Genomic DNA, 24,209 nt, shown 5'->3' with positions numbered 1-24,209 from the left:
GATATCTGAGAAGGTTCCCCCAGCTCTAAATCTATGATCCTGTAAGTTTTACAAAATGGCCAGGCCTGGAAGGGTTTCAATATATATCATAGGAATGGATAACTTCATTGATGAGATCTTAGGTCTATTTGAGCTCTTGAGGACCACCTTTGTCTCAGAATGTAAATAGTAAATAGTGATCAAATTGGAGAAGTGATGATTGTACATCCCATAGTCTATGCTTTATATTTAGAAACTTGTCCCAAAGTTGGACCCTGTCCAAGTTAGGAAAACCCTTTAGGATCATTCAAAATAAACTTTATTGTTAAAATGCTTCAAAAAAAGGCCAAGAATCATGAAAATATGGTTACTTGTAATATAAAAAGCAGAATCAAAGAGAGAATGAACTCATAAGAATATGGAACCCATTCAGCTCATCGAGAGCCTTATTGGAATGACTTTTAAAAAACAAAAATTGATGTATTAATTTTCACTGGGATAGAAGTTAGTTTAGGTTTGCCTTCTTTTCAAATATATCCTTTGTATAAGTAGCTTTTAGTTCATACAGTGATAAGTCTGGTTAATGTTTATTCTCAGAAAAAGAATTAGGAATTTGCAGTATTTGCATTATTAGAGACCAGTAATTATGAACAATTTCAAGTTATGCGAGGTGACACCATTTCAAATCCTGTTTCAGAGGGTATATTTCTTTCTTCAGGACTGAGCAGCAAGTAGATCACCTTGGTTAATGTCAAGATTAACCAGTAAATTATTCCAATTCTCCACAAAATCAAATGCCCATTTTCCTTTTCATGACTTTGTTACTAAATGTCTCTCTTGTGCCATTTCCACACCTCTTAGTTAAAAAAGGCCTCTCTTGTGCCATTTCCACACCTCCTACCAAATTGAGCAGTGAACAGGCACAAATCAGTTGTCATTTACAGTTTAGATGCAATGATGACTTTGTACATTTAAGTTTTACAGTTTAATTTGGTTTTGCATTTGACTCATCTTGTGTACTTAACTTTTATGAGACACTTTTTCTCATCTTCCTTGGCTCCTAAGGTAATTTGAAATAACTTATCTCAAAAAGATCAAAACCATTTCCTGATTTATTCCTCATATCCCTTCCCCTTCCTTTTGCTTCTCATGAATCTATTGTCAATGGGGTTTTCTTTTGAGGGGGAGAGAGATAGCCAATAAGGAGGGGGAGGAATGACTATATTCATTAATTAAGAGAAGTAATAGGACTTAGGATTTCATACTTCAATTTGTTCAACTCTATCATCTCAACACCTGCCTCACTGCGGCTTAATTTTCTGAGTAATTTCCCAGGGGTGCCTCACAAACTGAGCCACTTTCCATAGCCTGTTAACCATGTCATTTTGTCGGCTTGAGTGCTACAGACATGTTACAGGTTGGTAAAGTTTTCCTAACTTTCCCTTTTGTTAAGGTGTACTGATGCCTTTTGCAATATATCCTTGCACTTCAGCTAAGATCATTTCCTTCAGGTATAATGACCAGTTACTAGTCCACGAGTGTGAAGGAGAATATAAGTAGCCTCAATCAGTTCCCTCTGGTAGGTCTGGCTGGAAAGTCAGTTTTGCAAATATAGCAGCACAGCTGCCTGGGAAATAGCAAAGACTCTGCTAATAAATAGCATCTATTTGCAGATCATTTCTTTTGTGCACAAGGTCAGAGATGCTAATTCTGGAGATGAGGTAAATGTATTCCCGGTCCCCTCTGGCTGATGGCAAGTCTGCAGGAACCGCCTTCCTCCATTCTGTTTGGAATTAGAAAGATTCACAGTTGGGCTGGACGAAGGCTATGTCTGTGCCCTTTGTAGCTTCCTCTGAAAGAGATGTGACTTGGAGGTGATTCTGCCCAGGATCTTCTGATGGACTGGGGTCTGGAAAGAGTATGGAAACAAACCAAGTTTTATCAGCATCTCTTCATTTGAATCAGGAAATCAGATGCCCTGAAATTGGTTGAAACAGTCAGCAAGGCAGAGATTTCTGCCTAATATAATGGGACTTGAGAAGCATTCAAGCCGAATGACTCCTGGAATGCAGAATGAGAATTCTAGTAATAACTAGCATTAATAGGGAGAAGTGACCAGCAGGCAGATTTGGGTTCAGAATAAAGGCCATCAGCCGTTTAAAAAAAGCCTAAGTTTTAATGCACAGCACCTTAAAGGGCAAACTCTTTATCTTACAGAAGAGGAAACTGTGCCCAAAGTCACAAGACAGGTAGGTAAGGTGAGATTTGAACTGAGATATTCTGATTCCCCAGGGCAATATTCTTTCTATCATGCTGAAGTATTGGTTCAGGGGAGATTCTAAAGCAATGGCTGTGCTCTGTGGTTCAGTCTCTAAATCATAGCCATTTTCTTCCCTTATAAAGCCATCTCCCCCTACCAGGCATTTATCAAGACCATCCTCAATATTCTTTTTCAATTCTACTTTTTAAAAATCTTTCTCTTCCTTCCCTATTCAGTTCTGGTACCATCTTCTCTCTTTAGCTTTTCCTGATCTTTTCAGCTGAATCTTTTCTCTCCTAAAATATTCCTATAACACATTGTTTAGATTTCTCTTTTGCCCCATCATGTGTACGTGGCGTAGCACCATTTATATTACTTAGTAGAATCAGAATGATTTAAAGGGGGAAACTATATGTTGTTTTTTAATTTAATTTCTCCAAGACCTTAAGCATATATGTCTATATGCAGGATTTCTGAGGTCTCCAATATGGAGTCTCCAGCTTGGAAATTCCCTTCACCATCACAGGCTTTGTAGATCAATCCTACCAAGAATTCACAGAAGAGTGAAGTAATTTGCCCCAAAATCACAAAACTAGTAATTGACAGAGGTGAGATTTGAATCAAGGTCTTCCTAATTTTAAGTCCATCATTCTATGAAGTCAGTAACACTGAATGATGCTTTTTATTAAATAGGTATATGTTGTAATTAATTCAGTAGATATGCATAAATGGTATAGTGGATAGAGCACTGGACCTGGAGTCAGGAAGACTCATCTTCATGAGTTCAATACAGTCTCATATATCTACTATCTCTGTGACCCTGCAAATCACTTCACCCTGTTTGCCTCTGTTTTCTCATCTGTAAAATGAGCTGGAGAAAGAAATGGCAAACCAGGTCAGTATTTTTGCCAAGAAAACCACAAATGAGATCATGCAGAGTCACACGACTACTGAAAAACAACTGAACAACAAAGATAGGTTTTTAATTCAACTCCCTAGGGACATTTAATTAAAGGATGTTGTTGACTAATGTCTTAGGTAAAGGTTGACTGGATCTTCTCTGAGGACCCTGTACTTCTAATATACTCTGATTCTGACATTTCTTAAGCAATACAGATCCTATCAGCAGCGAATACATTAAATTGAGATCTAACAAAGACATCCCCCAAATTAAAGTCTCAATTCCAACTTCTTTTCATATGAGCAGTGATTTTTACCCACTGACAATCAGATACATGCTGGGAGCTATTTTTTCTAGGGATGGGGAAGGATTTGATATACTCTGATGTCTAGGTAATCTTGGATTATATTTGAGAAGAAGCTGGAGTCAGGGAGAGTCTGTGGTTGATAATCAGAGTGGAGCATGCTGTGGACTAAAGTAAACTCTATGGGGAATGAATCTTAAGCTTATGTTTGGTAAGCATCCTATTATATTCCATGTCACCTGATATAATTAGCCCAAAGGCACAGAGCATATAGACTCTTCATCCCTACCACTTTTTGAATGGCTCAATCCATACCTGAGACCATTTCTTAAAGGAACAGTCCTTTTCTCTCTTATTCTTTGTCCCTATTTCTTGTGGATTTTGCCCTCTAAACCCATCATCTTTTACAAAAAGAAAATATGCAATTAACAAACTTTTGAAATGATAAAAAAAATACTTTCCTTTTTTAAGGCCTCTCATTAATGCTTTCTTATTCACTTCTGTTGACTTTTTGTGTAGCATTGTGCATTGTGCTGGACCTTATATTACTTCTAGACTGTAAGACTCAAGAGAACAGGTACTGATTTCTCTCTCTCTCTCTTTCTCTCTCTCTCTCTCTTTCTCTCTCTCTCAGTACCTAGAATAATACTCTATAGAGAGCAAGTACTTAGTCAATATTTGTTGGTTTGTTGGAATCAATGTATGAATGAATGAATAATAAAATAGGTCCAGGAAAACTCTTGTGGTCACTCTCTATATAGGTATAAAAAGTATATGGTTGTGTTTATATAGTAATAACCCATTTATGTCAGGCTTTAGATGTTAGAATAAATTTTCTCATGCTTCATCATCAAGCCAATGCATGACAATCACGAGAAACTAACAAACCCAATTGTTCATGTATCCCTCCTCTTTCCTTTATGGATTGTTCCTTGAGGGTATGGATTGTCTTGTCTGTATTTCTAGAGGTTAGTACAATGTCTAGCACATCGTGCTTCATAAATACTTTTATTTTTCTGTCTTTCTTTGGCTGTTCATCAATTTTCCCCCATCGTTCCCAATGTGTGTGATCAAGGAACATAAAATACTCTTTTTCATGTAATGAAGTACAACCTGAGGCTGTAATCAAAAGAACCTGAGCAGGTACTTTACCATGACTACCTCCTAGAAAAGAAAAAGCAGCTGTTGACATTACCTATCCACTTCTTAAGTCTTTGGCTTCAGGTTTCCCTGACTTGTCACTTTGGTCCCAAAAGAGACCCTATTTTATAGGTTATCAGAGTGGGTGTTGATTAAGGCAATTTTGATTTTTTTAAAGCTCAAAATAGGATTAGAGTGTGAGACATAGACAGAAGGGGAAAAACTGTTCCAGCCAATTGGAGGCTTTGGGGCAATTATGCAGGGACATCCACTACTAGTTACTTATTTATCAGCTTAATTCTCATCTGTGAAATGTATAGGATCACATACCTGATCTTAGCTGAAGAGTTAGCTCTGTGTTTTCTGTGTCTGTTCTACTCTTCAGAATCTTTTGTGTTCAACGGGAGATTTGGGGGAAATTCTCCCTTTTTACCACTTCTTCTTTCTGACATCCCATTCATTTCCTTTGCAACAGAAGAACTCAAGGAGAAGCTGAAAGACTACGTGGACAAGGTGAACGCTCACAAGCCAGGCTTCATTAAGGTGGTCCGACATAGCAAACAAGAAGGGCTGATCCGTTCCCGAGTAAGCGGCTGGCGAGCAGCCACAGCTCCAGTGGTCGCTCTTTTTGACGCCCATGTGGAGTTCAATGTAGGCTGGTAGGTGCTGAGACTTCTGTCATCCCTCTGGGGCTCTCTGTGAAAGGATCTTGGAGGCGCTTCTGGCTTGAACTCTGATTTTTCCCAACCCTTTTCTCCCACGTTGGGTAGCAATAGCTAGAGATCGTTCCCTTGCTTACCCAGTAAAGTGATTGAGTAGTGATTGCTCGTGGATGTTTGTGCCTGTTTGTGCCAGGATCCTATTTTGCTAGAGAAAGGATTACATTTGCTGGGGTGAATAAAACACTTAAGTCCTTATGGAAAAAATTATATATATTATATTATATATATATATTATATAATATATATGACATATATTATATAATATATATATTATTATATATATATTATATATACATATAAAATAAATACTGGGTCTCCTAAATTTGGAGTTTCTAATTATCTCTATATTTCACCAAACAGAAAGTTAATATTAATAAGAAGCAGAGTGATACAGTGGAAACAGGACTGGATTCTGGAATTAGGTTCAAATCTCATTTCTTCAACTTTCAACCTATGGAATTAGACCACGGGCAAATAATTTCATCTCTGGGCCTTGGTTTTCCCATCTCTAGAATGACAGCATTGGATGACATAGCTTCTAAATCTACAAATCTGTACTTCTGGGATGATGATGATATTGATAGCATGCTAGATTTAGCACCAGGAAAACATGGGTTCAAATCCTGCCATAACCACATATGTAATATAGGGCAAAATTACTTCCACTCTCTGAGCTTTAGTTTCTTCATCTATAAAACTGAAATAATCATGCCCATTGTACTTCCTCCATAAGGCTGTGGTGAAATTTAAAAGAGATAATATATATAAAACATTTCATAAATTATAAAGTGCCATATAAATGTCAACTATTATTACCATTATTATAAATGTTATAGCTATTACCATTATTTAAAATATTATAGCAGTTCACAATTATATAGGACATTTATAGAATGCCTACTTTTTGTTGTTACAAATGCCATAACAATCCTGAGAGGTAAGTATTATCAGTAATTTCATTTTTTTAGGTTGAACATCTAGAGATTAAGTGACTTGCTCAGGGTCACACAATTAAGAAGTGTCTGAGGTGGGATTTGAACTCAGGTCCCCCTGACTCTTAGCCCAGTATTCTATATACCATACTTCCAGCTACCTCCTGGAAATGCCAGGCGTGGAGTTCACTTATAAAGTAAATTCTTCATCATCCATAAGGTGATTTAGAAAAAGACACTGACTTACCAAAGACCCCATAGTTAAGTATTTATTAAAAACTAAAATTGAACCCACTTATTCTGATTTCTTGTTTATTTTTTTTCCATTAGACCACTTGAAAAACAGGAAGAAATAAGCAGAATAGGTCCCTTCTTGCTACAGATAAGACCTGAACTTGTCTTCTCATAACTCAAACAGAATTAAGATTGCAGCTAACAGGTTTTTTATGATTAAAGTTCCTATTTGGCATTTCCAGCCATTTACAAACCATTTTCATTAAATTTATGGTCAGCATAGGAGATGGAATTGGATTATTTAAAGCTGATTTGAATAAACAATTATGCAGGAAGTCTAATGGTAATGAACAGAGGCCCTCTCCAGAAACACATTAATCATTATGAGTCAACAGGTATCTCGAAGCTGGTATTAATGGGCCCCCAAATCTTATTCTTCTTTGGGGATGTTTAATACTCTTCCCAACTTATGTCTTGAGGGTTGAAGAAGCAAGAGATAACCAGTAGAATGAGAAAGAGACAGACAGACAGATGCAGAGAGATAGAGACAAGCAGACAGAGAGACAGAGACAGACAGATAGACAAAGACAGAGACAGACCTGGAGAAAGAGAAAGACAGAGACACAAAGAGAGAGAGAGAGAAACAAAGAGAGACAGAAAAAGAGATGAAAATGGAGAAACACAGACAAAAAACCAGAGAGACAGAGTCTTTAAAAAAAGACCAGAGAGATTATTGTCTTAAAATAACTGAAGGAATAGCCTATGGAAGAGGGGTTAGATGTGTTCTGCTTAAATCACAAAAATAGGGAATAAGAACTAAGTGGGAATGGTACCATGATATGATGAAAATCAACTGGCTGTGGAGACAGAGGTCCTGGGTCACTTAGCATATTACATTATTGGGTTTCAGTTTTCATATCTGTAAAATGAAGGGGATTTAAAAAATGAAGGGGATTAGATTATAAGATTTATTATTTCTTTTCCAGCTTTAAATCCATAGCCCTACAATCATATGAAATACAGGGAAGCAGGCTTTGGTTCAGTATAAGGGGAAATTTCTTGGTATTGCTGGGTCAAAAGATATGCATATTTCAGAATTTCCAGGGCATGGTTCCAAATTGCTTCCCAGAATGACTGGGAATTCACAGCACCACCACTGCCTATTAGTGTGCCTATTCTCCCTCAGTCTCTCCAACATTTTCCATTATATTTCTTGTCATCTTTTCCAATCAGATGAATGTGAGGTAGAACCTCGGGGTCACTTTAATTTGCATTTCTCTAATCATTAGTGAATTAGAGCATTTTTTAGAAAAATATCGTTGTTATCCGATTGTTAAGGAGGAACATCATAACAATGAGAGTTCTTCAAAAATGGAATGAACTGTCTCAGAAAGTAGTATTTTTCTATCACTGATGGTATTCAATGAGAAATTCAGATGATTAATTGCCAAGGAGATCAGAGGAGATTCATAAGCAGACATGGGTAAGCATAGATGATTTGTCCTCCTTTTCAGATCTAAGATTTGGTAAATATCACACAACGATAGCTGACAAAAAGAAATCTTTCTGAGTCCCACTGTTGTCGACTAGGATGACAATACACAATCGCATTTGATTTAAGTGTTTCTCCTCCGTGATGGGGCAACTAAGGGATGCCATAGTGGATAGAGTATGAGGTCTGGAGTCAGGAAGACTCATTTTTCTGAGTTCAAATCCAGCCTCAAACACTAACTGTATGACCCTAGACAAGTCACTTAATCCTGTTTACCTCAGTTTCCTCATTTGTAAGATGACTTAGAGAAGAAAACAGCAAACCTCTCCAGGATTTTTGCCAAGAAAACTTCAAATGGGGACACAACAGTTGTAAAGTAATTGGCAAACTCTTTCATACTATATTCATGGCAAGTTGGAAAGATGTTAGATGATAATCTGTACAGAAAAATAGATTTGAAATATATTGGATATTGGGATCCAAAAATAGTATCATTAATGTATTAATACAAAAAGGTAAATTTTAGTTCCATAATAAATTTCCTAACAATTACTGGTGTTCTAAAGTGAAATGAATTGCTTTGGGGGTGAGGAATCTTCAAGCAAATCTTACATGATTATTTGTACAGATTACAAGGGAGGAGTTTGATGCTCATGCTGGGTCTTAGTTTAGCTCTAATTGATCTCTGACCCCCACCCAACTTTTATAATTTGGTAAAATGCCTTCGCCTTGCTCCCAAGGGAATTTCTTAGCTTGTTCTTATAATGGATCCAGGGTTCCATTCCACTTACCCTTTGCAAGGGGAGAGGAAGAATATTGTTACTTGGGGAATTTTATCCACTTTTCTTGATCTATCTCTGCAGCAGTAGCTATCTCTCTGCCTTTTTCTCCCCCAGGGCAGAACCTGTGCTCACCAGGATAAAAGAAAACCGGAAGCGGATCATTTCTCCATCCTTCGACAATATCAAATATGATAATTTTGAGATTGAAGAGTATCCTCTGGCTGCACAAGGCTTTGACTGGGAGCTATGGTGTCGCTATTTAAATCCTCCCAAGTCCTGGTGGAAGTTGGAGAATTCAACTGCTCCAATAAGGTTCGTGATAGTGCTGATAGTTCTCTTACCCCTCTGGTGTAGAAGCAGATTATCAGTTTCCATCCACTCTTGGAGGCCCAAATTTGGTCTCCAGTCCAAATCTATCCCTTCCCACTAGCTAATCTGCTCTCACCCATCAAGTCTACTCTCAGTTAGTGAGATAAAGAAAATATAAGAGAGTTGGGCCAAAACCCTGAGGGCTTTCCCCAGAGTAAAGCAACTGAAATTTCACCAACAGAAAATGGGGCTTCCAAAAGCTGTTCAAGACCCCAAATCATCTCTGATATTAGTATCTTTTGTGTTATCAACTGGAAAATGCAATATATTGGATTGGGTGGATTTAGCTTCTTATGATTCAAAATCCATAAAAAATAAGCCCTACAAGGCAATTACTATGTTCTTTGTTGTTAGGGACTCATATTATCATCACCATACTAAGTTATGATCTGGTAGCTTAACAGTGTATTTAACTGTTAAGAGGTCTCATAGAAGAAGTCTTGGAATCCTTGTCACTGACACTTAATGTGTGATTTTGAACTAGTCAATTCCCCTTTGTCATCCATATTTTTTCATCTAGAAAATGAGAATAATAAGGCTTATACTACTTCAGTCCCATCCAGCATTGCTATGAAGAGCAAATAATTTAATTTCATCATAAAGTTCTTTGTAATTTAAAGTTCTATATTATTATTCAATTTGATTCACCATTTATCAAATACCTACTATGTGCAATAATGGACAGCGGATACAGTACCAAGCCTAGGTCAGAAAGACCTGAGTTCAGTTCCAGCCTGAGAGGATTACTAATTGTGTTACCTTGGCAAATCACTTAATCCCATTTGCCTCGGTTTCCTCATTTGTAAAATGAACTAGAGAAATAAATGGCAAACCATTCTAGTATTTTTGTCAAGAAAACCTCAAAAGAGATCACAAGTGTCAGATAAGTCTTAAAAAAACAAGTAAAATACATAATGATCATAACTTACATTTATAGAGTGCTTTAAGGTCTTCAATCTTTTTCATCTGAACATCACAACCACCTTGTAAAATAAGTGGCTCTACTATTATTAAAATTCCCCATCTTATACATGAGTCACAGAGATCCTAAGTGACTTGGTCAGGCTTATACAACTACCAAATGTTCAAGATGGCATTCAAATTAAGGTCTTTCTAATCCTAGGCTCAGTATTTGATCAGCTATAGTATACTCATTCTCTCTTTAACTCTGTCACTTTATTAGGCACTGCAAATATAAAGGTATAAATGCATTAATTCCTTGCTTCAAGGAGCATACATTTTATTGAAAGAATATAATATATGCATAGATAAATAAATAAAAACATATACCCAATAAGCATAAAATAAACCAAAAGTCTCTCTGCAACTTTGACTTCTTGCCCCAACTGGCTATGTAACCCTGCTTGATGGAACAATTTGGGTCTGGAGTCTGGGAAAATCTGAATCCAAAACTGCCCTCGGACACTTATTATCTGTGTGACATCAGACAAGGCATTTAACCTTAATTCCCTGATCTATAAGATGGAGATAATAATAGTGCCTGTATGTCAGGAAAAAAATGAGAAAATATTAAGAAAATCCAGCACAGAGGTTAAAGCATTAACCAAATCATTACTATTGTTATTAACCTCCTAGTGTTCTATGCAATTTTCTAAGGTTCTAAGTTGAAAAGATGGTGCTACCCAGTCCTGGTAGAGGGAGTTTTCCAATCCAGAAGTTTGCTATAATAATGATACAATAGATCAATTTTCTAAATCTATTACCTAAAATGTCCTTAGCTGCTTACATGTTATATTACCAAAGTAGAATGAAAGGTCTTTGCTCGTAGGAACATTTTCTTTTTGTCTTTGCATTTATAGTATCTGGAATATTATGCGATACATAGTAGGTGTTTCATAAATGCTTATGGAATGGGATTGGTTTGGACAGGGTTAAGTAAGGCAACTCCTTTCCTAAAAGAAAGGCAGCAACTATAGTTGAGATTGTTATAATGCCATCCAAGCAAGACCGCCATGATCAATGGTCCACCTTACGCAGACAATATCCTAGATTCTTACAGCTGATAAAAATCTTGTAAGCTGGCAAGGTGGAAACTAACCTACAAAGCTTGATGCTTCTTTCTTCCAAAAAATTCACAGATGCTTATTAATGCTTTTGAAAATAGCATTGCCACTTCCCTGTTACTCCCCCTTATTCAATTATCCATTCCTCATAACAAAGTTCAATTGTTCACTTTTTTTTCAGTAATGTCTAACTCTGTCTGATGCCTTTTGGGGTTTTCTTGGCAGAAATACTAGAATAGTTTGCTATTTCCTCCTCCAGTTCATTTTACAGATGAGGAAACTGAGGCAAACAGGGTTAACTGGGGTCACATAGCTAGGAAGTGTTTGAGACCATTTTTGAACTCGGGAAGATGAGTCTTTCTGACTTCAGGTACTCTATTTTCTGTATCTCCTAACTGCCCAAAGCAACAACAAAGAGATATGGTTAAGCAAAATAAATCAGCCAGATATCCATATTTAATAAGCTGCACTTCATTCCACACCTGTAGTTCAAGAACTCTTGTTAGACAAGAGTTACAAATGTTTATGCATTGCTAAACAGGTCTCTGAAATCATCACTGTTCCAAAGATTTGCATTGTTGTTTTTCACAGCATTGCAGTCCCCATAAACTTTTCTCCCCTACTTCTTTTGTGTGCTTAGCTCTGCATCAGTTAATTCAAGACTTCCTCAGCTTTTTTGAATTGTTCTTATTTGTCATTTTTATGGCACAGTAATATTCCATTGCACTCATTTATCATAATTTGTCCAGCCATTCCTCAAATCAATGCTGCCACTTTTTCCCTGAGAAATCTTCCAGCAGCGTGTTCCCTGGTTCAGGGGAAGCCCAATAATTGCATCTCCTCATTGAGATCCAGGAACATCAGTATAAGGGTACCTAATCCTCTCTGTTCCTCTTCTTTTTTACCCATTCTCCCATCAAGTCTCCTGGTCATAGATTGATAAAACACCAGGCAAAAGCCAGAAATGCATAGCACTATTCAGTAGAATGATTTGAAACCATTTGAGCAAGCTTATGATCTCTCAAAGGCAGAAGTGTCCATTTCCTCCCAGCTGGATCATGCTACTACAGAGAAACACTGGGTATTTCTACTAGCCCTCTTCTAACACCCTGCCCTCTTTAATTAACACCCCACCGTGTCCAGAGTTTCCTATATGAGCACAATGACAAAGAGGACATTTTTCTTTATTGTGTATTTGTAAGAAATTACTAAAGAAAGCAGGGGAAGTACTAGTTCTGCAATATCCTTTGGGGAGGGACATGAGTTTGCTTCGATGTCATATCCCCTTGGGGGTCTCTTGGCTCAGAGAAGGGAATCATTAATGATTCTTTACCCAGGAGAATACTTCACCTATGATTATCACTGGCTTGTCACAATTATCAAAATAATTAAGTGGGGGAATGTGATAAAATACTTCAATGCTACTATTTACCTTCTCATTTATTCTTACTGCTCCCTCTGTGTATGAAGCCTATTGCCCAACAAGATCCTTACAATAGACAAATAACCTCCTCAAATTAGAGAATACTGTTCTTCCTTCTTATACTTCTTACTTTATGATAAAAACCAGAGGGATCCACAGAAGTATAATCTCAGACAAGAGTCTACTGAGGCAGCCTATCAATGGCTACTGTTCCTCAAAACTGAATAGTTCAGATAATCAGTCAATAGCATTTATTAAATGCTCACTATATCCCAAGCATTATGCTAGGTGCTCAGGATACAAATAAAAGAAAAATCAGTCCCTCCCTGCCTTCAAAAGATTTACAATCTAGTGAATTAAATAAGTCAATTCAATTTTCATCTCTGTATCCTCAGTACTGTGCTTTATATATAAAAGATGCTTAATAAATGTTTATTAAATTGAATTAGAAAGTTATTTCTTATGTTGAACCAAAATTTATCTTCTAGTTTCCAATCATTGCTTGTGGTTCTGTTCCTACACAGAAAAGAATAATTTCTCTTCTATACATACTAGTCTTTCAGATATTTGAAGATATTCAGCAGTAGTTGTGGTATATTATTGTATTGGAGGATTGTTATTTTCCATGATCTAATTATTCTATTTCTCTTAGTTCAGTCCAGGATTACATTAACTTTTTAAGTGACCACATTAGCACCATTTGTTTTTATCTAACTTATGATTATATAAAAGCCTCAGATTTTTTTAAAGAATCACTTTTAGAACACACATTTTCCTTTGTTTACACAATTACATACATAGCTTGTCATTTGTTTGACTTGTGTGTATGTGTTGATGTGTGTGATGGATGAGGGTGACAAATGTAGGATGACATTCACCCTTTCTAAAGTTCATCTTATTGCTTTTATTTCAATGTTCCAGCCTGTCAAAATGATTTTGAATCTTGATAGTTTCATCTGTTCTATGAATTAACTCTCCCAGTTTTGTGTCTGTGAATTTGCTAAGTATATCATCTTAGTCTTCAACCAAGTCTCACTTTAAAATGTTGAACAGATCAGTACCAAGGACAGAGCCAAATATTACTTGACTAGAGACAGCCTTCAGGTTAGAGAGGGAGATGATTCAGGAGTAAGATCACAGAATGTTAGGGCTAGAAGGAACTTAAGAGTTAATTAAGTCTTTCTCCTTCATTTTATAGTAAAGGAAATTGATGTTTAGAGAGGAGAGGTTATTTGCCCAAGGATGTGAGTTAGTGACAGTGAGAAGACTAAGACCCTGATCTTTCTAATTTTATGTTCCATCTTACTGCTAATAAAAATTGTAATGTTCAACCAGCACTTACTTTACTTCCCTAGACTGTCACTAAATCCACTTGGTTGTCATGGGAGAGTTTGTCAACTACTTTTCTGAAATAAAAATCTATGTATCATGCCTATGGCATTTTCTGATCTCCCAACCTAGTAACCCTGCCCCAAATGGAAATGGTACATTCCTGTGAAAATACAATCTAGAAATATAACCTAAAGCTAAGCAGAAATGATGTTTACATTATTCACATCAAAGCAGAATTTGGCCTGATTTTGTATTGTCAGCATCAGTCTAGGAGTAACTCTAGAGCAGGTTAAGGCATAACTAAGTTATACACTAAGACATAGTGTATAACTTAGCCAAAAGTAACAGCTGGAAAGACACAGAAGCTGGGCCATATATGGAAAATTAGCAGAACTGTTTCTTTGAATTTTGAGGACAAAGTCAAAGTCAATGATAGTCTACCAGTAGAGTGGATTTCTAGTCTTAGAACACTGGTTTTGTAGGTAGGAAGACTCATTCAACCTACTTCAGATACTCCTGTATGACTGAGCAAATTCCTTTATTTCTCTCAACCATATTTTCTTCATTCATAAAATAAAGATAACCAACTTCAGGGTTGTGGTAAAGAGTGAGATAATATTCAAATGCTTTGCAAACCTTAAAATCATGCATAAATGCTGCTACGGTTATCATTATTATTATTAATTATTATTATTACATGACTCTTTAAGATTTACAAATTACTTTCCTTATATCAATCTCTTGAAGGAGAAATATTGCCATCCATGTTTCTAGATAATGAAATTGAGACACAGAAATGAAATTACTTTCTAATAGTTATAAGTTCAGAGGCAGATTAGAACCCATGCTGGTTAGCTTCAGATATGTTTTTTCCACTACACTAAATTACTCCTAGAGCTTCTTTGACTCCTTCCAACTTCAAGATTTTGACTCTATCTCTCAATATTGGGAGGGCCATGAATGATATTGAGAGTCTAACTAGGGAGACAGGGTGGATACTCAGAAGCTTGGTAGAAGGCACAGGTAGAAACAGACCCCAAGTGTATAAAGGATAACCTGGGAGTCAAGAATCAGGTAGGAAATGTGGCTCACATTAGGAGCCATGGAACATCATTGCAGGCTCTAGAGGAAGCTGACAGTTGGTACAATGTCACAGCAAGAGATCCCTAGACAGTTATTCTCTGTCCTCTTTCTAGGTATTGAGAAGCTTTCTTTAGGTTGATGAAAAAGGGCTGGCAAGAGCGGACTGCCCAGTAGATTATCTATAGCTCGGCAGGTATGAGCCATCACAGCAAAAGACCATACCTCCAGGGGGCCCTTGCAACTCTTTGAGCCACAGGAGTCCATAAAGGGCAACCTCTGATAACTGTTTCCATCTCTATCCTGCCTACAGGAGCCCAGCCCTCATTGGCTGCTTTATTGTGGACAGGCAATATTTCCAGGAGATCGGCTTATTGGATGAAGGAATGGAGGTCTATGGAGGAGAAAATGTGGAGCTGGGGATCAGGGTGAGTTTGTTTCTAGGGAGTAAGGACTTAAGAGAGAACATGGGAAAATGAAGAAATGGAGCAGAACTGCCCTGTGGGCAGAAAGACTGAATGTCAAGGACATTCAAAATCTCACCCAGATTGGCTGGAGCCCAGCAGGTGCAGGGGGTGTTTGTGGGCAGCTCATGCCAACAGATAGCCCATTCTTCATAGAGGGATGCAGTAGCAGCAGCCTGCATGAAGCTGAGCAAGGAAAGATCCTCCCGACACCTAGACTCATTTAAATGGAGGGAAATTGCTTTGGAGGCAGCTGGAATGCACAGGATTATTGGGGAGCTAATATATTCATAGAGTATGGTGCCTGCATAATCACCCTCATTTCCCCTGCTCTCTCAGCCCTGGTCATTTATTCATCATTTGCCAGCCCGGGTATCTCATTCCATCACGGCTCCTAGATAAAATGCTCACCCCAAACATAATATTGTCCTTTTGAAGTGGCTGGCGGGGATTGGTGCTACAGGCAGGAGGTGCCTCCTGTTGCCTATGTAGAATGGGTAGAAATGACCGGGTTTGTGTCAGGGAATTAGATTTGTGAACTCTGCTACCATCAGGCGTGGGAGTCAATCATGATAACCCAGAGTTGTGTGGCATTTCAGTTCCTTGAATTTAAAGCGACTCTGGTCTACAGGCCCATATGCAATATCTATGTGTGCGGTGAAATAACTGAGGAGAATTCAGTGCTGGGGGTTTAAAGGTGCTATGAAAACATAGGATTCCTTTCCTTCTTGACTCTTCAAAATCCTTCATTCCTTCCTGGCAGAGACAAAGTGTTATTACAACAACAGCGGCATTCCCACGCTGCCCCAGAACCATCTGACAGTTGGAGTTCACAAAAAATGGGAGATTTTGACATTTCTGTTCTATTCTGTGGGATCCAGCCTCCCCCAAGTGAGAGCAGTAAAAGCAGCAGCCCAGGGATAATATCTCCATCTGAATCTGACTAGATGACCCAAAGCTGCTTCCTCAGATTGTCTCTAATTTTCTTCATATGTCCAGTGATCATAATGATGACATAATGGTGACTTATTACATTATTGTGAGTTTTGAAATCATTAATGATGAAAGCACTTTGAAAAAGCGCAAATTCCTCACATGTAAGATTGTTATTATAATAATATTTTACCATCAGCCCCACTTCCTCCCTTCCTCCCACACATATCTAGAATCTAGTTTAGAATGAAAATGTTTACTTCTTAGCAGACAAAACTGATGTTTCAGAACCCATGTCTTATACTCTTAGGACAATCTTCAAGCCTTCATATAAATTTACTGGCTTTTTATGTACATTTCTACCAACCCTTGTTATCTATATTCTCAGCATGTTAAAAGTAGCAAGCTAAAATCAGGGATAGGGCAAAATACATGTGGGCTCATCAGTGGTAGGAGGGCAAGTATCAGGGGATAGGGATGAGGAGACAAAAAGACTATACTGCAAAAACTCAGAGCCCAGTGTCGTGGACCCATTAAGTGCAGGGTCAAACTATCAGAAGGGATCCTATTAAGTGCAGGGTCAAACTATCAGAAGGAATCCCTGTGTTCCATGATACAAAATAGGAGTGATATTCATAACAACAACCTGAAGTCATCAAGACCAGGTTAAATTTTTGTTCTCATTTCCTGGTGAAAGAAAATGATGAATTGTGGGATGTTTTGAAAGATGTTGATCTCAAATGGTTGAAGTAAAAAATTTGATTGTTTAAAGGGATAATTCTTGAATTTCTAGAACAGGGTAGGCAGACAGCCATACAGCATCATCGTAATTCTGCTCCAGCACATCATTAACTCCAGACTGAAACAGGAATATACCCTAGATTTATGGCAGCAAATTGGTAGTTTATCCTGTGTATCCACTGAGGAACTCCCTAGGCTAAGCACAATCACAACTATGGTACTGGGCAATAATCTGGAGTAATCCATGGGTTTGTGGATTTATGAGAGTGTTGGAGATGTGCTGACACCCCCATACTACAGATTGCAGCCCTTTAATGTCAGGCAGAAATAAACTTTGAGTGTAATGCTATCATGTAATGGCATTGGTTTTCCCTTTCTGATACATTCTACATTTAGTCTTCCCTAGGCTTGATGAGTTTGAAGGAGGATCTCAAGCTGGATGAACTGGTTTTATCAACTAGCTGTATGTTCCCATTTCTACTATTAGCTTTCCTGGCCAATTCAAATGTACTAAAGGTTGAAATAATCAAAATCCAATTGCAGTGATGTAGAATTTTTAGGATCATATCTAAGATGAAGGGCTCCATAATTTGTGGAGAAAAGATCCAAATCCAATTGCAGTGATGTAGTTTTTTAGAATCATAGTATCTAAGACGAAGAGCCCCATAATTTGTGGAGAAAAGACCAAGCCTGGAGATAAAAAGAGTTTGGTTCAAGTCCTGCCTCTGACATAAACTGAGTCAATCAGTCACAAAATATTTATAAAGTGTTTACTATGTGCCAAGCTCTGTGATAAGGATTGAGAATGCAAAGACAAACAAAAAGACAGCTTCTGTCCTCAAAGAATTTCTGTTCTAATGGGGGAAGGCAACAAATAAAAGGATATTGATAAGTTTTAATGAATTTAATTAATCTCTCTTAAATGGAGATTCTGGGAGAAGTCATCTGGTCATATTTAATCCTTTTTATATTTTTTATTTTCCCCAATTACATGAAAAACAATTTTTTACATTTGTTTCTAAAACTTTGAATAACAGATTCTCTCCCTTCCTCCCCACCTCCAACCCCTTTAAGAAGGTACATGTGAAGTTATACAAAACATTTCCATAAGACATGTTATAAAAGAAAATGTAGATCTCCACCTCAAAAAAACCATCAAGATAAAGTTTAAACAAAAGTATGCTTTAGTCTGTATTTACATATAATCAGTTCTTTCTCTGGGTATGGATAGCATTTTTCATCATAAATCCTTCAGAGTAATTGCAAATTATTATATTACTGAGAAGAGCAAAGTCTTTCAGACCTGATCATCCCATAACATTGCTTTTATTTTGTACAAAATATGTTTCACTTTGTTTGAGCTCATGAAGGATTTTCCAAGTTTTTCTGAGAGCATCCTGTTCATCATTTCTCCCAGAACAATAATATTCCATCATGATCAAATACTATGATTTATTCATCCCATTCTTCAGTAATAATCACCTCAATTTCTAATTATTTGCTCTGAGAAGAGAGCTAATATGTTTTGTACATATATATCCTTTTTCTTTATTTTTTAATCTTTTGGAATTCACAACCAGTAGTGGTTTTGTTAGGTTAAAGGATATGTAGGATTTTATAGCCCTTTGTGCATAGTTCCTATCTTTTGATCATTTATCATTTATCATGGGGAATGTTTTTTTTAAATAAATTTGATTCAGTTTACTATATATTTGAGAAATGAGGTTTTCATCAGAGAAACTTGTTTCAAAATTCTTTTTCCAATTACTATTGCTAACTGTATTTCCCCATATTTATTTTATTCTCTTTCTCCTTTCACCTTGACCCTCCCTCCTCAAAAATGTTTTGCTATTGACCATCTCCTCCTCCTGTCTCTTCTATCATCGTCCCCCTTCCCACATCCTCTTTCCCCTCCTACTTTCCTGCAAAGTAAGATAGATTTCTATACCCATATTAAGTATGTATGCTATTTCTTCTTTGAGCCAATTCTGATGAGATTAGTTAATTCACGGCCCCCTCCTTCCCCTTCTTCTCCTCCACTGTAAAAGTTTTTTCTTGATCTTTTAGATCATGTTTAATTTTGCAGAGCAAGTCTCTAAAATTCTGAATTACTCATGACTTACTCATCTGTATGGGTGGGTAGGGAGTCTATACTAAGAATTTTTCTGTATTGATGAAATTTCAGATTTAGAATTCTTTCTGTACCCTCTTCCCCCAAAGTACTTAAAATAATCACATTTCACTTTAAACTTCTCCCAGCGGATGACCAGAGTTTTGCTCCTCAGGTCCCATATCCCTTTGCAGATTGGTTATGTTTCAGTCATGTCCAACTCTTCATGACCTCATCTAGGGTTCTCTTAGCAAAGATATTGGAGTGGTTTGCCAATTCCTTCACCAATCTTCATTTTCAGAAACTCCAAGATATTCTTACCTTTGTGCCAAATTATATATCTGGAGGGAAACTGAGAAGGGCATTCTGTAAAGGAAATGATATGGAGGGAACAATAAGAGCAGCCGATTATTGTGAAGAATTGATGAAGATCAGTGAATTGGTAGCTATATGAATTTTCAACTACTGCCTTCATTTTCCTTTTCCATGTCCACATGATTAGGATAGAAAAAGTACTGGATTTGAAGTAAGAAGGCCTAGGTTCAAATCCAAGTTCTACTATGTAATAGCAATGTAATTCAGGCCAGTTCCAATATATGTTATATTAATACATAATACTATGTAATCTCTGAGTTTCAATTTCTTCACCTATTGAATGGAGTTGGACTGTATATCTTACATCATCCCTTCTCAGTCTGAGTCTCTAACTCTAAGAATCTGTTGAATAATGATAATGATAAAAAAAATAATGACAACAGTTATAACAAAAATTCAAGACTCCCATTTAAGCTATATTGTGCTCACTGCACTGTGTTAGGAACATCTCATACAAATATGAATGCCTTAGTCCTTGTTACCTCAGAGTTCATAGGATATTAAGTGACCCAGAAATCATAGAATTAGAACTGGAGGAGACCTTACAAGCCATCACATCCAACCCCTTCATTTACAGAGGAGTAAATTATCACTAGTGACTTGGCTATGTTTGCACAATTAATCAGTGTCAGATGCAGTATTTGTTACTCAAGTCTTCCTGACTCTCTCCACTGTGCTATGGAGCTACATGAAACATGCCCATGGATAACTAGGATAGAAAATATAATCTAAGTATAAAAGAAAGCCATCTATAAGGTACAGTGCCTTTGTTCCCAAGTGTGGCAATAAGAGACTCAAGGAAGTGAAATTTGATCTGAGCCTAAAGATTGGTGGATTTTCAGCAGCTGGAGCTGGGAAGGAAGATGTTTGTAATGATTAACTAGCACAATGTCTGCCATATAGTGGACACTTAATACATATTTATTGATTATTGGCTAATGATAATATTCCAGTACTTTAAAAGATTAGTACTTATTACTTATAATGGGTACCTTATTCTTTGTTGTTCCATTGCTCCAGATGTGTCTGACTCTTTATGACCCCATTTAGGTTTTCTTGGTGAAAATTTTGGAATTGTCATTTCCTTCTGTAGCTCATTTTACAAGTATAGCAACTGAGGCAAACAATTAAATGACTTGTATAAAGCTACATAGCTAGTAAGTGTCTATGGCTGGAATTGAATTTGTGAAAAGGAAACTTCCTAATTTCAAGCCCAACACACTATCCACTATTCATCCATCAATGTGCCTGGAATTCCTTTTACCTTCCTTTTACCTCTGGAAATCAGAATTCCTTTGTGTCTTAGTCAGTTTCTTTGGTCAACAGTGTCTTAACTGATGTCCTACTTTCAGGGAATAAGATTTTATGAACTTAGCAAGTGTGGTTTTTGGTAATAAGGCAAATAAGTCTTCACTCCTGTGATATGAAATTCTCTGGCTTCATTGCATTGGGTGAAAATTGTGTTCCATTAGCATAGTCTCCCAGAAGCCAGGATAGAGACTCTGAGCACTGTGGTTTGGAGAATGAATATAAAAAATACTCATCACTCATTACTTTTATATGATGCTTTATAATTTCAGTGTTTTCACATGTGTAACTTCAATTCCTCACATCCATGAAACAGGTAAGCCAGATGTCATGATTCCCATTTTACAAATGAAGACCAAGTCCCAGAGAAACAAAATGAGTTTCCCCAAATCATAGAGCTCCTTAGTGGTTGGAACTCCAAAAGCCCAAATCTCTTGAGTCTCAGCCCAAACCCTTTAACTCAAATACTTTGTCACATTTGAGTTGGTGGTACAATCCCCATTTATAGCCACAGCCTTCTGTTTGTACTACAGTCAGACCTATTACCTTGAACAGCCTTAATTTAGAGAGTGTGTCATTGGTCATAAAACTGGTCTATCAAGTAAGAAAGAATATATAGAATGGTATGATAGAAAAAAATAATGGTTTATAGCATTGACTATTTTAATGCTGGATCAACAGCATCTCGGATGCTATTGGATCTATGACCCAGAAAGATCAAAGAAACCAACATTACTACTATTTTGTGTTCTGCTTTGAGTGATTTCCTTACTGTTATTGAGGCCACAAAGACAACAGTTCCTTGGCCCTTGACTAGATTGTGATGTAACATTGAGGGAGAGAGCAATCACTGATGATGATGGAATTGGTCATATAAATTAAATCTAGTTCTTATGGTGGATGGCCATTTGAGTAATTGCCTTTTGTCAAGAATCTAGGTTCTCTGTGAGTCAAATATTCTAGAGGACCTGATTGACTCTGTCTTTGTTTTGTTTGTTCACATTTTACATCATAAATAGCATTTTATTATGAAATACATATGAAATCAATTTTTAACAATTTTTTTCAATTTTGAATTCTAATGCTTTTGGTGTTGAAATCAGCATTTCTTAAGAAAACAGATGATTCTTGCCATCCTTATTTTAAAATGATAATACAAGTGCCCTCACCATTAGAAGGTTGACTGCAAGGTGATGAGATTTTTTTCAGCCACAAAAATTCATGAAGATCTCTCAAAGAGGTTGTGAACTTCAGTGGTTGAGGGAGCATTCATCCTGAGGAAATTATGTTTTCTTGAAATATTGAAATATAAGTTCTTTACCATGTTAGCATTGAACATCATTAAAATTCTTTATGAAAGTGTTACCATCTCCCAAAAAAGAGCAGCTGATGTATAGGGAATGTGAAGGCAGTATTTGCATGCCATAAACATAGCAACACCTAATGTCAAGAAGCTTGTAGGAAATGGTCCATTCATGGCTCTTCTCAATAATGAGATGATGATTTAGGTCTGTTCCAATGAGCTTGTGATGATGAGAGCCATCTACACCCAGAGCGAGGACTGTGGGCACTGAGTGTGGATCACAACATAGCATTTTCATTTCTTTTGTTGTTCACTTGAATTTTATTTTCTTTCTCATTTTTGATCTGATTTTTCTTGTGCAGCGAGATAATTATATAAATATGAGTTTACATATATTTATATGTATAATATATAAAATTTACATTATATATAATATACATATGTTGTATAAATTTGGATTTACATATATTTTTGCCATGTTTGACATATTGGATTACTTGCCATCTAGAGGAGGGGGGTGAGGGAACAGGAGGGGAAAATTGGAACACAAAGTTTTGCAAAGGTCAATGTTGAAAAATTATCCTTGCATATGTTTTGAAAATAAAAAGTTTCAGTAAAAAAAATAAAAAGAAATGGTCCATTGTACTACTGTTACAGACTTGGTTATCTTGATTCCAACCACTAAGGAATTCTGGGATTTGGGGAAATTCATTTCATCATTCTGGGTATCAGTGTCTTCATCTGTAAAATGGGAATAATATTCGATCTACCTATGTCATGGGCTGTCTCATGGATATAAGAAGCTGAAGTTACACTTGTGAAAACACTGATCATTAAAGGAGGAAGGATAGATAAAAGGACAGATGATACCTGATAAAAGAAGGCAGCTCTGGACTCATGCTTCTCTACATGAATCTTTAAGGAAGCCTTGTGTTCCGTTAATATCATAAGAGTTTGGCAGGAATAACTTTGAGTTACAGGATCAGTAACAGCTCTATTCTTTATCAGATTTGGATTTATTTAGATAGTTCCTGTTTTTAGATTCTGTAATTCTTTGACCATTATCTAAGACTGTTTCTATCCTCTCAGATATAACTAGGTCAGAATATCAATGTCCTTGTAGTAAATAGTTGCAGAAAACTAACAGAAAATATGGTGGCTGATTACCATTCAGAAATGCTGTTCTATGGTTGGAAATCTGTTATATTACTGTAATAGGGCATATAAGCAGTAGGGGGTAGATGTACTTGGTAACAACTAAGGAAGCTCCCTTCTTATTCCCTCTCTTCACAATTCTAGAGAAAATAAGCTATTTTGTGGCAACTGGAAGCACATTGGATAAAGTGTTGGGCCTGGAGTTGGGAAGACCCAAATTTAAATTTGACCTCAGATACTTAATAATTGCATAACCCTGATTAGGTGGCTTTTAATCATTTCCTTAAACATAAAATGGGGACAATAATAACATTAACCTCCCAGAATTGTTGTGAGGATCAAAACGCTTAGTATAGTTCTTAGCATCTTGTACATGCTATATAAATACATATTTCCTCTCCTTCCTTCCTTCCTGTTACATGACGAAACAATCACTTAGTCTTGGAAAGGAAGGAAGCATGCTATTTGACAAGCAGGTGGTAAGTCAACTACCTCTGAGTAGCGTACGCCCCATTCCTGCTCCACTTTCGTCTTTCCTGAGTCTTTTTATTTCTGACAACAACTATTACAACTACAACTAAAAAACAAAACAGAAAAAAATCAAGTTCAATGACATTTTAGAAAATATGGCTTTCAATCTACTGAAAAATTACCAAAAGTTTGTTGTCTAGAGTCCCCATTTTATCATGTCATAGGATTTGACAATTGTCTGTTTAAAAAAAAACTCTAAGTTTGGAGTTTGTTTTCATTAAAGCTAATTTCACCCTGAATCTACCTTTTCTCTTATTCTCTCTTTTCCCTCTCTCTGTTTCTTTGTTGATTTGAATATATTTCTGAATTAAATTG

General features: G+C 36.8%; 1 protein-coding gene across 1 annotated transcript in view; it reads left to right on the top strand.

Annotated features, from left to right (window-relative positions):
• GALNT18 (polypeptide N-acetylgalactosaminyltransferase 18) overlaps window positions 1-24,209 on the top strand; it is a 430,583-nt gene that overhangs the window by 284,125 nt on the left and 122,249 nt on the right. The window contains exons 4-6 of the mRNA XM_003773612.2: window positions 5,060-5,243; window positions 8,861-9,058; window positions 15,288-15,402. Coding sequence (XP_003773660.2) covers window positions 5,060-5,243; window positions 8,861-9,058; window positions 15,288-15,402 — 497 coding nt within the window. The remainder of the gene's footprint in view (window positions 1-5,059; window positions 5,244-8,860; window positions 9,059-15,287; window positions 15,403-24,209) is intronic.

The sequence above is a fragment of the Sarcophilus harrisii genome, chromosome 6, assembly GCF_902635505.1.
Source record: "Sarcophilus harrisii chromosome 6, mSarHar1.11, whole genome shotgun sequence".
Classification (NCBI taxonomy): Eukaryota; Metazoa; Chordata; class Mammalia; order Dasyuromorphia; family Dasyuridae; genus Sarcophilus; species Sarcophilus harrisii.
This window is presented reverse-complemented; position numbering and strand designations above follow the sequence as displayed.